Source organism: Copadichromis virginalis, linkage group LG20 (genome assembly GCF_057382275.1).
Source record: "Copadichromis virginalis isolate Kocher_CV1m ecotype Utaka linkage group LG20, C_Virginalis_male_GT1.1, whole genome shotgun sequence".
Lineage (NCBI taxonomy): Eukaryota > Metazoa > Chordata > Actinopteri > Cichliformes > Cichlidae > Copadichromis > Copadichromis virginalis.
The window spans coordinates 29,334,414-29,349,639 of NC_140637.1; the positions used below are offsets into that span (position 1 = coordinate 29,334,414).

At 42.2% G+C, this 15,226-nt stretch overlaps 1 protein-coding gene and 1 pseudogene across 17 annotated transcripts in view; one reads left to right on the forward strand and one right to left on the reverse strand.

Moving 5' to 3' along the window:
- hspg2 (heparan sulfate proteoglycan 2) overlaps window positions 1-15,226 on the forward strand; it is a 104,257-nt gene that overhangs the window by 51,322 nt on the left and 37,709 nt on the right. For all 17 annotated transcript variants that reach the window (XM_085443452.1, XM_085443456.1, XM_085443458.1 and 14 more), the window contains 14 exons: window positions 5,466-5,552; window positions 5,780-5,838; window positions 6,090-6,157; window positions 6,321-6,461; window positions 6,635-6,808; window positions 7,699-7,878; window positions 7,968-8,086; window positions 8,190-8,301; window positions 8,951-9,064; window positions 9,245-9,372; window positions 9,487-9,573; window positions 13,972-14,039; window positions 14,169-14,230; window positions 14,339-14,479. In XM_085443452.1, coding sequence (XP_085299578.1) covers window positions 5,466-5,552; window positions 5,780-5,838; window positions 6,090-6,157; window positions 6,321-6,461; window positions 6,635-6,808; window positions 7,699-7,878; window positions 7,968-8,086; window positions 8,190-8,301; window positions 8,951-9,064; window positions 9,245-9,372; window positions 9,487-9,573; window positions 13,972-14,039; window positions 14,169-14,230; window positions 14,339-14,479 — 1,540 coding nt within the window. The remainder of the gene's footprint in view (window positions 1-5,465; window positions 5,553-5,779; window positions 5,839-6,089; window positions 6,158-6,320; window positions 6,462-6,634; window positions 6,809-7,698; window positions 7,879-7,967; window positions 8,087-8,189; window positions 8,302-8,950; window positions 9,065-9,244; window positions 9,373-9,486; window positions 9,574-13,971; window positions 14,040-14,168; window positions 14,231-14,338; window positions 14,480-15,226) is intronic.
- Window positions 2,087-3,592, reverse strand: LOC146685083 (histone H1-like; annotated as a pseudogene).

The following is a 15,226-nucleotide window of genomic DNA, read 5'->3' on the forward strand; positions in this document are numbered from 1 at the left end:
ACTATTCCATAAACACGTAAACTCTTATTTGTTTCACTCATGTCACTTGTCCGTTTCAGCTGAATCTTCCACAGCATTCTCAAAGAAACTAACATTAGCAATACACATTGACTGTGGTCAGACGGAGGTCAGACACAGGTCAACGGATTCTAGAGGTGCCATAAAACACCATTAAGTTAACACTCGCTGTGGAAACAGTAACACTGGTCTCATCACAGTATGTCTCAAACTATATTAATTTCTCCATCAACATATGCCTGTAACTACAGTTTTCTTCACACATAAACCCAGAAATCTCGTAGTAGAGAAACATTAGCCAGTATTCCTATAAATCACATGATCAAACACATGAAGAACCATAATGCTGTAAAAACGAAAATGCAAATGTTAGCGCTTGCGCAGGCGTATGCATACTTTGTCACAGATATCTCTGTGAGCACACAAGCTAGTGAATGACGCACACATAGTAAATTCACAGACACAGAAAATGGCATTTAAAATGTTAAATCATCACGCAACCTCGAGTGTTGCTGTCATCTTTCTGCTCCTGTAAAGGGAAGCACACACAGACTCATCTGCACCCCTGCCAGGCGGGGGTCAACTTCACACAGTCGTGTTACATCAGTAAAGTCTTGTCAGCTTTTGTCAGCTTTTACCAGTCAGTCAGTTTGTTTTCCTTTCACTCACTCATTCATGCATTCATTCTTTCTTTCTTTGCTGATAGTGGAACCTATCGTCGCATTTAGTTTCCACTCTCAGCAAAATGATGTCATTTCAAAAAGAAAAAGAAGAACTTTAGTTTGGATTACATCGCTGAATCCTTTTGGACTGGGACTGTCATTTAATAATTGTCCCAAATAAGTGGCTTTCTCCAGAGTCCATTTAAATGTGGAGAACTCACTTGGCACAATTTTCTCGACGACGTGTAGCGCTTTTAATTCCCGACGTGCAGATCTGCTTAAAGAACTGGGATTATCAAACAAAACTTTCAGTGCACTGTGAAAGTATCAAAATAAAAAGGCCTTGTTAAGTCATGACACAAGCTCCTCATCTCAGGAGGGTAAATCATACCATTAGCATGGTTTATCATACCATCATACTAATCGGCAGGCTCAACTTCACAACAAAAGAAAAATCATCAGCTAGATTCACTCCAAATCAACCATCAGCTGCACAACACACAACATAATCCTAATGTCTTATTAGCTATGAGTTTAATTACCAGGTCTGTGCTCTTCACTCATTTAGGCCACAGATCTATTTTATTCAATTTTCCTTTTCCCTTCATCATAAAACATGTGACATGCTGTCATGCACTTCACAAAACAGTCTGTTCTGACGTATTCAGAGTTGTGTATCTAAATACAGGATTCACTCGCACATCAAAGCAGGAAACTCAGTGTTTTAGAGTCTCTACTCAACACACAACAACTCCAACACATCTCATTCACTCGTACTAGAATTCAGTCACCTTTCATTAATCTAAAACCAATCAACTAATTTGCATATCAGCTATTAACCCACTAAGTTGACAGGACGACAGAAAAGCATGTTCAAAATAGTATCACAAAAGACAATTTCCCTCATACAGTAAATTACATGTGCTGCCTCAATCAAGCAGGAAGCTTCTCCCAATTTACCATTTTAACAACTAAATTTATTGTCTGATCACTGGTTGGTCAAACCAGGATCTTTTTTCTCACAAAAGTTAAATTGTTGTCCTGCAACTTGGAGAGTCAATTTTTTTTTTTCTTTAGGATAAATTCAGCATTTGATAACAAGTGTCTGCTAAATTGACACTATTGTAACACTGATGAAAGATAACAAGCTAATTTTCATTACATGTGTTTGTGTTATTAGGCAGGTCTAATGCATGTCTGTGGAGCTGCATCTCCAGCAGAGCATGTTCTTAAAGCTGCCTTTCCTACACACTTCTCTGCTATTATTTAATCATTTCTTAACTAATGTGCTATGAGTCTTCATGAGTCATTTTGTGTTTGGAATTGTTAGTAGGGTTAATGCATGTTCTGCTTGTGTGTGTGTGATTTTGTATATGTTTCTATTTTCGCAATGTTTCAGACTTCGTCTCAATTTTCCAACTTAAGCAGTCAGTTTTCTTTTCCCCAGGTTTGCTAACCCAAATTTTGATTTCCCACATTAAATAATTCCTATGTGTTCTCACCTAGTCTTCTCACTCTGTTGTCCTCTCCCACTTCAACAGTCCAACAGCCGGCAGTTCTCCTTCAGCTTTGTCCTGTGTCCCACTGTCTCTTCTTGCCATTTTACTCCACAGGTGGCAAATGTCAAACTCCAACTGTTCAGTTCTCCTCAAACGTTTTCTTCACATGCACAGTGAAGTCACAGCCACTCTCACTATTGTCCTCTGATGCGGTTGACTTCGTGCTAGTGGCTGAAGTGCTGCTGCTGCTGCCTTCCTGGGCGACTTCTTAGCAGCTGCTGCCGGTTTCTTGGCTTTGGCCGCGGCGGGCGTCTTAGCTTTGGTCTCAGTAACCCTGTTCATCTTGAAGGATCCGGAGGCCCCGGTGCCCTTGGTCTGCACCAGAGTGCCCTTCGCCACCAGACTCTTGATGGCGGTCTTGACACGGGCCTTGTTCTTGTCCACATCGTAGCCTCCGGCAGCCAGAGCCTTCTTGAGGGCGGCCACGGACAGGCCGTTGCGCTCCTTGGAAGCGGCCACGGCTTTCACAATCAGCTCGCCCACACTGAGGCTGACCTTCTTGGGCTTGGAAGTCATCGTCTTCTTCTTCTTGGCCTGAACCTCGGCGCAGGGCGCAGGGCGTGTTTATGATGGAGCCTTTCCCACCACAGCGCTGGCACGTTGAACGCATCATGAAGGGTCCATTTCTTTCATGTCGCTAGCCGCATGTGGCTTGCCCGAGTCACTCAGTCCTTTTTGAGCATTTCAACATGCTGCCGCCGCAGACCCTGGCCTCAGATCCAGCAAGTTTAGCGCGCTGATCTCCAAAAAAGTCCCGAAGGCCAGAAAGACGTCAAATAAGTGTCTCGTGCTGAGAACTCAAACAAAAACTCCTCTTCACGCTGCCATCTTGCTCGCCCCTCCGTGAAATTCAACCAATCAGACAGGAAGATGGGTTTGCTTTCTTCTTCTGCTGCTGTTTATCCACATTGCTGCTGCTTTGCTGGGACTTTTTGTGCTCAGGACTTGCTGCTGTCTCTTTATCATGTTATTGCTTTGGAGCTGCATTCCTTATCTTCAGGGAGGAGTGAGCTCGCTTGTGAGGTTGAGAAACACATGGCACTGTAAATAAGTCAGCCAGAAACTTGGCCTGCATGTTTCCAATGATGTTAAACTATAACTTTCTTCCGACCGCTGCATGTGGAAAATTGATACAGGTCTGCTTTTCACCTGAAAGTGACAAACTAAGACATTTCATTATTATCATCACTGCTTAATCAACACACATCTCTCTCTCTCTCTCTCTCTCTCTCTGTGTTTTTGTGAACAGTCTTTTCTTAAAAGCAGAAAATGAAATTGTAGTTGTTTTTGGCTGATCAACACAAAACCTTTTTCCTATGATTTTTCTTTTTCACTCTATTTTTTCTTTTTTTTTTTCGTTACAATAGCTGGTGACCTGCAGAATCACCGCTCTCACTCACAATCAGAGGCAATTACTTTTACACAGCGCACAAAAACACTGTGATGTCAGACACATTCACACTCACTTTTTCATCTGCATAAATAAACCATATGGCTGGAGATATGTGCCATGGTGATCCATAAGCATGATCACCAGTTTATTTAATTATTTTTAATCCAACAAAACAAATAAACAAAAACATGATGCTGATGTTATGAACACTCTACACACAAGAGTCAAGATTCAGGAAAACTGCTCATGGAAACGCTGCACACTCCAGTTATCACAGTTAACATAGTGCTGTTTCCCTCTCTTAGAGTAGTTCTTAGACAGCTCTCGATCTGATAATGTGTAGTTTGCTCATCAGCTCAGAAAAAAAAAACTGCAACGCAACATCACACAGTAGTTGCTCTGCCCACAGCGGCAAAGTCTTACACTTTCATATTCAATTCAGCTTCTCCATCATGTACTTTTAGATGTTTCATACAGGGTTCAGCATATGAGTTGTTTTCACAGGTGTGCTCCATATCTCAACAATGGCTCATAACAAGATGACAGTCTTTCACACAGGTCAAGTGCCTCTATGCACTTCATTAGTTTAAATATTTACCTATATCACTTCACCTCACATGTCATTGTACTGAATTTAAGCAACCACAAGCTTAATGTAGAGTACTTTTAACAACTATCCACCTCAATTACGTCTATGGTCTGGCACACAGGCTGTTGTCGATCAGGGCAAGCTAAAGAATAAACATTTTGTGTCAGCTGCCAGGAGCAAAGTCCAGCACAAACGTCTGTCTCCCTCCAACTCACTCTTGGTTGCTTAGAAACCCATGATAACAACAACAGTCGGTGTCACAGACCACATGTTCTGCTCCGCACACACTCACTCAACAACAACAACAAAAACGACGACGACAACAATGACAACAACACAAAATAGGCCTACTCCGGACTCACACCGGACCGCTCGGGACCCTGACCCAGTTGTGGGACGCTCACCCACTCGCGCGACAAAACCCAATGAAGGGACGCTCGGGACACACACCCAGGGCGATTTCAAAACCGGACACTCACCGGACGCTTGGGACCCTTGGGCGATTTAACCAAAACTTCTTTTTCGGGACACTAACCCAGTTATCGCTCCACAAAGCAGCGAACTTCTCAACGCCTCACAAAATGGCGGAGACTGCACAACCACACGGTTATAGAGTCGGGCTCTTCTCAACGCCTCACACAGTGGCGGAGACTGCACAACGACACGGTTATAGAGTCGGCCTCTTTAAACTTACTTGGCGTTGCTTAGAGTGTAATATCAGCCCGAATCCCGCCGATCGCCATTCATCGAGGAGAAAGACAGACAGCGAATCCACAGGAACTTCCTGGCTGACGTCAGTCTTTCAGCGTGCCTCCCCCCCCTCGGTGAATGCGATCCCAGGGAGCCGGCATCGAAGGACCAATTAATGTTAGGTTTGTAGCATAAACCTATTCGCTGGAACGTTAAGACAATATAATTACACTGCTAAGCAAGACACAAATAGGCAAAGTTCTTCATGGTACTCGTGCACGGGAGAGAACCAGACAGAGCGCCGTTCCTTCGCTTGACCCCAGTAGCTCTCAAAGTGCTGTCTAATACACACAAAGTTTGCAGACTATCAAGGATCAAAACCTCTACCAATCTACAACTAATTACAAAACTCTAAGCATATATAAGTAAATATTTCTAAGCATAAATGACAATCAACAATACAAATCTAACAACTGTTTTATGCATTTCACATGCTACTCATTAAACTGCAGCTCCTAGATTTTGATTCATTATTCTTTCTGCGGACCTTGTAGGTTCTCTGACACCTGCTTCCTGAACATTGACCAACAGCCAACATGTGACGCATGCAGGCCCGGCTATACAGGAAGACGCTGTGAAAAGTGAGGAAACGTATATCATTACCTGTACCTTATCGCTGAGCGTAATTAAGAACCTGTACGGATATGAATTAAGCTGTACGACTCACTTGGGGCTGTTTGCGACAATGACTGTTGTATTGTATGGTGCAATATTATACAGGTGGTTTCTCAAATATGCCAAATGTATTTAAAATTAAAATTAACTACACTTTGATATCTACTATATCTCTGTCTGTTTTTTTTTCCAGGTGTGCTCCTGGTTATCAGGGTAACCCTCTTCTGCCTAATGGAAAATGTGTCCCTGTCTGTGAGTACACTTACATTAAAGAAATCCAAATACCTTTACATTATTGTTTGGCTTGTTGAACTAGTCAGTTATCCAGCCATATGATCACAAGAAGATCTAAATCTTGTGCAATGATTCCCATCAGTTTTTCCCTCCTGGGGTTACAGTAGATTGTAGTGTGTGGTCATGGCTTAGGTGTGCAGGGTGGCTGGAACCCTCCCAGGTGGACTTTCTTCTCCATATGTGATCTTTCCACTGCTCTGTCCCTGCAGCAAACCCATCTACCAAGTGTGATGAGAGAGGAATTGTCAGCTCCAGCAGCGGGCCATGCAGCTGTAAGGTATGGCTGCAGTATGGTAAACATTTAAATCGTCAGTTGTTATAAATCTGCAAGGCTGAGTTTTTCTGCTGCCATTTTTTATCAAAGGATTGAAGGGCTTGACAGGCACATGGGCCACATATGTGACTGTGTTTGTTTATTTGCTTCTTTGCCTACGTTGCAGAACAATGTGGCAGGCGCTCTGTGTGACGAGTGCAAGCCTGGGTTCTTCCACCTATCAGGGTCCAACGCTGAAGGCTGTCTACAGTGTTTCTGTATGGGCGTCACCAAACAGTGTTCCAGCTCCACTTGGAATAGAGAACAGGTGGGCTGCCAAGCTCTGAATGGAAAAAGAAGGAGCACATATATTTGGCACCATGATGTCACTCAGTGTTTGCTCACTAATGCTGTATCAGCAAATCTTTTCAGGTTCTAGATTGTTTCTAGTTATAAGCAATGTGCAAACGCTTCAGTCAGACTTGTTTCTGCATCTCTCAGGTGCGGGGCGGCGTAAACGGGCAACTCTTCTCCCTCTCCAATAGTGCCAACACTAATACCATCACTGAAGGTATCTCACAAAGGGGCTCCTCTGAAGTTGTCTACCGTTTCTTCTCGAGTCTCCCTAATGACATCTACTACTGGGTCCTGCCTGAGAACTTCAGGGGAGATAAGGTGAGGAAAACTAACAAAACAACAACCAAGTGAGTAGCAGGCAGGGAACAAGGAAAAAATCATGCATGTTTAAGGTGATTTCTGTTTTCTGATTTCTATGTTGTCAAGTAAGAAGGCTGCCTTTATCCATGCATTGAGGCTCTTTTGGACCTTCGAGTCAAAGCCAGTCAAGGATGTCTTGTGACTCCCCTCACAGTATCGGAGGGGTTAAATACCTTTCCACTATTCAGTTTGTTGAAATGCTCACCTTTTCAAAGCAGATGGCCATACTTCATTAATCTGTTTCTGCTGGGAGTTTCTTTCTGTTTAAAACTGATGATGTCTTTCAGCTGTCTCCAAACACTTGCTCAAAGGAAATTTGTGCTTCTCTCTGTATTGTCCATCCATCCATTCGCTTCCGCTTATCCTTTTCAGGGGGGCGCTGGAGCCTATCCCAGCTGTCATAGGGCGAGAGGCGGGGTACACCCTGGACAGGTCGCCAGTCTGTCACAGGGCTAACACACAGGGATAGACAACCATTTGCACTCACATTCATTCACACATTCACACCTAGTGACAATTTGGATTATCCAATTAACCTATCCCCACAAGCTGCATGTCTTTGGACGGTGGGAGGAAGCCGGAGTACCCGGAGAGAACCCACGCGAACACGGGGAGAACATGCAAACTCCACACAGAAAGACCCCGGCCTGATGTTGGAATTTGAACTCAGGACCTTCTTGCTGTGCGGCAACGGTGCTAACCACCGTGCCACCGTGCTGCCTCTGTATTGTAATGTCTTGATATTACTATGTAAAGTGCTCTTAGATGACCTATGTTATGATTTGGCACTACACGAATAAAACTAATTTGATTCGAATGAGCATTTGTTTTCAACATGTTGCTACCAGGTGACAGCTTATGGCGGAGAGCTTCGCTACACAGTGAGCTTTGAACCATTTCAGCGCTCTCTTGTGATTGATGGTCAGCCAGATGTGGTTCTCCAAGGCAATGGAATCTTCCTGGAACACTACGCTCAAACCAGACCGCTCCCACGTCTCCCACAAATTGTCACTGTGACCTTCCGAGAGGTGTGTTTCAGTGTTTTTTGGGAGTTTAGCTAAACCTAAATCCTCATCAACATTTCACTTTCGCTTAATTGTTTTTCTCTGGCTGACAGTCTGAATGGCGTCGTGCTGACGGACAGCCGTGTACTCGTGAGCACCTACTGATGGCGCTGGCAGACGTTGCTGTCTTCATGATCAGAGCCAGCTATGCCGACAATTTGGCTGAGAGCAGGTATGCTGGGAGGTTCCTCAAAGAGTGTGGAAAAGTTTCACAAATCACATATTAATCCGAGAGGATCACACTGCTTCACATGTCTTTTTTATGCGTGATTTAGTGTCTCAGATATCCAGATGGACATTGCTGTTCCTCACTCAACTGGGTATGAACGTGCTCTGGAGGTGGAAGAGTGCGCCTGCCCTCAAGGATACAGAGGACCATCTTGCCAGGTACACATGAGGAGAGTAGTCTAGATTATTCTAGATGAGATGACAAAAACTTAATAGCTGCAACTAATGATTATTGATTTATGATTCTATTCATTGTTATTAGTTGTACAGAAAGAGGCATTTTTGCTTTGGAGTTTTTAAAGTAATGGAAAATGAAAAAAATCTGCACTAATGTCTCTTTATAAATAAATCAATAATTATTTATACATGTAGTTTTGCACAGGAAATATTTTCCCTCAAGTGAACTACAGCTGCCAGTTAAATCAGTTTAATGTATCAAAGCAAGAATAACAGGATGTTAAACATTGATGGTTGTTCATCTGAGGCTAGCTTAGCTTCAAGCTTCTGTAGTCCGTTCTATGTGAAACTGCAAACTCCATCTTCTGATAATTCAAACTGCTGTTTTGAATTGGTACGAGCAACTTTGCAACCTTCGATTTTACTGAAGTTATTCTGACAAAGGAAAGAAAGCAAAGGCACCACAGATGTGTCTAAGCTTGCTAGAAATAAAGTCTCTTAATTTTTTCCATAATACTGCTTGGCGATAATTGCAGTCTGTCTCGCTCCGGCAGTGGAACAAAGACATTTTCCTGTTTGTCATCACTTGTCTCTCACCTGAGGTGCTTTTCCATTTTTTTCCATTCTGCAGGAATGTGACGAAGGGTATACGCGGACTACCTCTGGGCTTTACCTGGGCACATGTGGGAGGTGTGATTGTAACGGTCACGCCAGCAGCTGTGACCCGGAGACCGGCAGGTGTCTGGTAGGTTCTGTGCTACTCTTCCCCTCTCTGTAGCCTTTGTCAGTGCTGAGCCGTCTTTGATCTCTGACACGGAATGTGCAAATTATTTCTTGGCAAATCCCAACATGTGGCTACCTAAGTGCCATATCTTCAACTGTTCCATGGATCACACCCCTTTTTTATGTGTTTCCTGACCTAAAGCAATGTCTCCATAACACTGCTGGCTCAAGATGTGAGCGCTGTCAAAATGGTTTCTATGGAGACCCTGTCACGGGTGGTGCTCAGGCCTGTAAGCCCTGCTCCTGCCCTGGAATCTCTTCTAATAACCAGTAAGTTTATGCCAGAAATCATTTTCAGTTTACTTTTTTGTTCTTTTTCATGCTAAAGTAAACTGTGTGCAGGGCAGGATCATTCTCAATCGTCATCTCTGTTTTTTCAAACAGATTCTCCACGACCTGCTATCTGGATTCTGACGGCCAGCCGACCTGTGACAACTGTCCTCTTGGATTCACTGGCCGACGCTGTGAAAGGTACGTTGCTCCTCTTCTATTTCTCATCTCTCTATTTTTCTCTTTGTCTTCCTCTCAGGGTTGTCTAAGCACTGCTCAGTGTTTGGGGTTACCTGGCTGGCCGGCAGAAAGGTTTCCAGGGGCTGGCAGTAGCACAGACTGATTTCATTCACAGGAGAGGGATATAAGCATGTCTGTGGTTCAAATTTCCCTTTTTTTCATGGTTTTTGTAGCTGAAGTATATCAAAGGAGGGATGGGATCTCTAATATATCTTTAAGGTTTTGTACTGTGTCCTCACAGAGCTGCTGGTGGTTCTCAGTGTTGTATTGTGGGTGTTTTGATTTGCAGATTGTGAAGTTATTTCTGCTGCTACTAGTAGTTTTCTTCGTCCCACATGCGACACAGACCACTAAGGTTATTTCTCCTGTGGCACAATGCTGTGTCTTTGTTGTTGGCTAAGTTCCCTTCGTTGGTAACGAGGATGCCATCAGTCAGATTAGATTTTTTTTTTTTATAGAAAAGAAATATGCTGAAGGAGAACTAACAGTTTGGAAATAGACTTTTTTCCCTCTGTATATCTTACTTTTGCTTTCTTCTCCTTTTACATTATCTCCAGAAGCCTTTTTCAAAGGTTGCCTTCTGCTTCACCTTTTTGCTTGGCTGATAGAAACACATTGTAGGTGCTGGCTAATGTGATTTCTGCACAGATCAGTTGTTTTGGTCATAAATGTAGATGTGGCATTTATGTGGACTGTCTGGCTAATGAATCTTTGCCACCCCAATGGCAAAGATGAAAAGGTGACTTGGGTACACAGCGCATCTTGTCATTTACTATGATATGAAGTCCCTGCCTGTATCCCTGCCTGATTTTGCTATTTTGATATTAAGAGAAGAGATGCCATCTGCAGACAGTTGTGGGGACCCATTCCTGGAGAAGCACACAGAGGGCTCCCTGCCTATGGGATGTGGATCTGAAACAATATTCAATTTCAACTGGGATAAAGAATTAGAACTAAACGGCAGTGGAGATGATGACAGTGAAAATCCTAGGCCTGTTACTACTATTATCCCTACTAGGGCTTTATTGTCTACTGCATCACAGCATCACAGAACTCAATCAACAAAAATAATTGGGGTGGGCGTTGTTTCAGTCACCCCCAAAAAGTTAGTGTCCAGACTCCCACCACGCTTCACTCCAAGCCCAGAGCGCAGACAGTCAAGCTTCCAGCAACTTCTCCGGCTTCACCTGAACTCCTTTAACCGACGACTGACCATGCTGGAAAGCAACACGCTTGATATGAAGGACAGCATTCATAGTATGGAGAAACAGCAGAGTCTTCTCAGCTCCCAGCTGAAAGACGTTATCAGTCTGCAGACAGCCTCAGAGAAGAACAAGAAAGTTAGCGAGCTGGAAAAGAGCTACACAGAAATGGAGGCTCGTCTGAGCAGACTAGAGGGGCGGTTAGAGATCCTAATAGATGGTTTCACAGCCCTGGCTCAGGAGATGAACAAGATGAAACGTACAAGACACATTTCCCGTTCACTCCAAGAAAAAAGGGTTCTGCCTTCACTCACAACTGTCATTGCGGTCCCATTGCACTCAACACCTCAGCCTCAGGTCAGAGTTATACCTACTAAAATGTCTCTCACTAGTAAAGCCACTGTTCCCAAAAGCATACCGACTCCAGGTCTCCTCTCAAACAAACACAAATCTGCTCCTAAGACAGATAAAAAAGTCCAATCAGTGAAAAACACAACAAACCTCCAATCAGTCAATAGGTCATTCAAAAATCAGTCTTCAGCAAGATCAACAGTCAGGTTGAAGACCAGCCAAAGTAAACCTCAAACAAAAAAGCCGGAGGGCAGGAGGGCTGCTGTGACACCAAAACATAATTCACAGCCAAGGCAAACAAAACTAAAGGAAGTTAAAGAAGAGGCAACAATCACAAAATTTCAAGTGGACCCACCACCTCACAACTCAAAGCCTGCTAAAATCCCTCAGCTGCAAAAACAGTCTGATCGGGCCAATAAAAAGGATCCAGCTCTACTTAACATAAACAATGGCCGTAAAAAGACAGTGATAGCAGATGCAACAAAGAAGGCTCCGGAGAGTGTGAAAACTTCAGAAGATGATTCAAAGAAATTGCCAAAGCCTCACAAAGGTAGCTCTAACCCAGATAAGAAAAAGACTGAGCACAAGTTTGCTCATAAGTTGCCCTCTCACAAAACGAAAAATTCAACCAAGGTCACAGTGACAGCCACAAAGACTGTTAAGGCTACTACAGCCAAGAAACCTAAAACAACAGTAAGAAGGACAACTCTTGCTCAAATCAACGCTACCTCTCCAAAGAAGAAGTCGAACATAACGATAAAAAGGACATCAAGTCCCACTAAATCCAAGGCTGTTGCTAGGAAGAAAAACACTAAAAAACACCAACATAAAAAGAAAAAATATTTTGAATCTGGAGTTTTGGACCTGCTGAGGCTTCTAAATGGAGATTCTAAATCTGCTAAGCAGAGCAGGAATCAAGAAGGTTCTCTACATATTGTCTTGGGAAAGCTGGCCATTCCCATCAAAATTATCCCTGATGACTAGAAAATATGTTGTTGTTGTATAATTTTTTTTCAGTTATTTTTTTTTTATTTCTCTGATCTTGGTCCTATTTATATATACTACAATCATATCAATGGAATATAATGAAGGCACAAATATTACAGTACTTACAGTATTTTACAGTGACTTTTAATTTATTAAAGGTATACTATGCGTTTACAGTATAGACTAATACAAAAGTGTTTGGGGGGGATGTTTTCCTCTGCAGAAACCCAACCATTTTTTGTCATTTCTTCTCTCCCCTCTTATTCTGCTGTGTTTGCTACATTTCTAAGCTGCAACTTTTATCCCAAACCAAAAACAAATTGCAGGTTAGTCACAGTGGATATCTTTAAAAATGTTCTGTCCTCTGCTCTCTGTGTGTGTTTGACGGCTGAGCTGTGCTGCTCACACAGAGCAGAGACCACAGGGGACAGCTTGAAGCAAAATTCCTCTCCCTCTTACTTGTCGAGTCATAAAGAGGGGCCGATTTTAAAGGGACAATGCTTTGTTTTTGCTTTGTTCTTTTTGGTTTTTTTGCAAACAGTAACCAACAAGTCCTGCATTTGATACCTTTAGTGTATTATTCCTTTAGTCTTTAATGCAGATGCTTACATATTTTTAAGTGTATTATGTGGCAAAGTACTGTCAGAACTATTGCACACAATTCCGCTATGAAGAGATTGCTTAGCATGTGAACCTTTCATATGTGTACTTTGTTCACTTCATTATGGGCATGCTACCTCAAATTTGACCCCTAAATGTTCCTCTGCAGTCCAAGGCTTTGGACATAAAAAAAAAGAATCCAAGGGCAAAATTTTAATATTGTCATGTAAAAAAATGAGTGTTGCTTTCTGCTTTTGGAGATTGTGCTTTGCGTTTTATATTTTTATAATTTCCATATGATGTTCTTTCAGTATGACAATTTCGATGTACTGTATGTTGATTTTTGTTATTATGATGTCTGTAAAACAAGATTAAGTTAACTCCTTTTGGAAAGTTCTTGAAGTCCCAGTAGACAGTTTGAATAGTGTTTCTGAAAACAAGTTTATAGCATGGAAGTCTGCTTTCTTGGCTGTTGACCTATGGACCTGCCAGAGGATAGGTGAGGTAAGACTGACAGCAGTCGTCCCTGCACAAATCGGGTTTGGATGAGCTGGGTGACAGTGCCAATGTATGCTTGAGCTGATGGTGCTTTGCTTTTCTTTGTCGCACTATCAAAAATGATCACTTTCTTCTGCCTTAGCATCTTCTCTTTTATCTATTCCTAGTAGCTACTATTCCTACCTCTGCTTTCTTTGTTGTCACATGAGTTTAGATTAATAATTGTTTTCATCTTGATCATTTTTTTCTGGTTTTCTATAAATTGTAGTGTTTCTGTTCATTTGAAAAAGAGATTTCTCATTTTCAGCTGTACAACACTCCTGTGAGAGATGGGATCAACATCTGAGACATGTTGAAAGTTTTATCAGAGGCTGTGCTTCATCCATCTCCAGTGCAGGCAGTGTTTAAAACCTGTTAGTATACAGCGGAAAAGCTGGGTGATTTGGTTCATGTTGATGTAATGCTAGCTGTCTGTGTAGATGCGTATACTTGCTGAATGGAGTAACAGAATGGTACATGTGTTTCTTGTCTGAGTCACTCAGTCCTTTGTTTCTTGCTGAGGTCTGGTTTGGGTCAAGAAGATGCCTTAAAGGACATTATTCATCAAATGTATCTCTTCTAGCAGGCTTCCCAGCTTCCTGCCCCATTGTTCTTCAGGTTAATACTTTTTGCATCCTTCTTGACTGGAAATATTTACTTTAACTATCTATTTTTATTTCAGATGTGCTCCAGGATACACTGGTAATCCAATGCTTGGACAGAGCTGTAAAGTTGGCAATGGACGTGATGGTAAATTCAGTATTTTGATCTAGAAAAATAACAAATCTGTGCCTTATTTTTATAAGGAAAATACAAGTTGCAAAGATACTATTCAATACAGAACTTACTGTAATCTTCTACCTTTCTGCCGTGTGACAGAGTGCTATAACTGTGACCAAAGAGGGCATGAAAGCTGCAATAGTGGTGTGTGCAACTGCAAGGTGATCAGACACCGTCACTTCATGTTTGCATTAATTCCTTAGGTATTTTCACCTTCTGAATATTATAGCATGGGCTGCTTGTATCTTTTTCCTCTGATGCTGGTGTAGATGAACGTTGAAGGCCAGTATTGCTCCACCTGTAAGACTGGGGCCTTCCATCTGAGCCAAGAAAACAAAGATGGCTGCCTGTCCTGCTTCTGTATGGGTGTCACTCAGCAGTGCTCCAGCTCAACCTACTACAGAGATCTGGTAAGACTTTAAATAATAGTAAAAATACAAAAACAGATAGGGTCAAGGCCCAGCAAAGACTCCAATATGGCCTACTGGGCAGCGTTAGAAAATGTGATGGAGGGCATAAATCTTGGACTTTTAACTGTATTATCATAAGTTTTACAGTGTTTCCTGCTGATAAAGACCTCCGTTGTAGTCATTCATACTACACCAAAGTAATTAAGTAACAAATAAACAACTGAGTGACAGAAAGGTTCCTGTTTTTTTTCATTATTGCAACTTCCCCCATTTTGCTTTCTTCATTGGTACCTTTTTTAATGTATCTTTTGTAGTGGGTCTCTATTAAACCCTGCACTTTCATTATTCATGTGCAAGAAGACCTTCAAGTCTCATGCAGTCTGTATCAAGCCTGTTAGTCTGCTTCTCCCTTCCTTTTAGCAAAGTTTTTTTTTCTGATTTTCTGCCTCTTGGAAATGAAAGATTTCAGCACATGGTGGAAGGGTGTTCTGTGCTCACAGCCAGAATATGAGAATATGACATCACCATATTAGGGGTATCAACTTTCGCTGATCTGAAAGTGTAAAAATGTGTTTGAAGTGGAGCGTTTAAAACCGTCTGAACTCTGAGCATTTGGATCAAAGAGATTACTTATCTGTGGGAATGTTTAATAGGAGCGTCTTTTATCACTTTAAAACTTTGCGATTAAAAAATGAGGAAATGCAAAATATTTTTCTTTTAAGCACCTTATTTATTAATGTTTTTTAA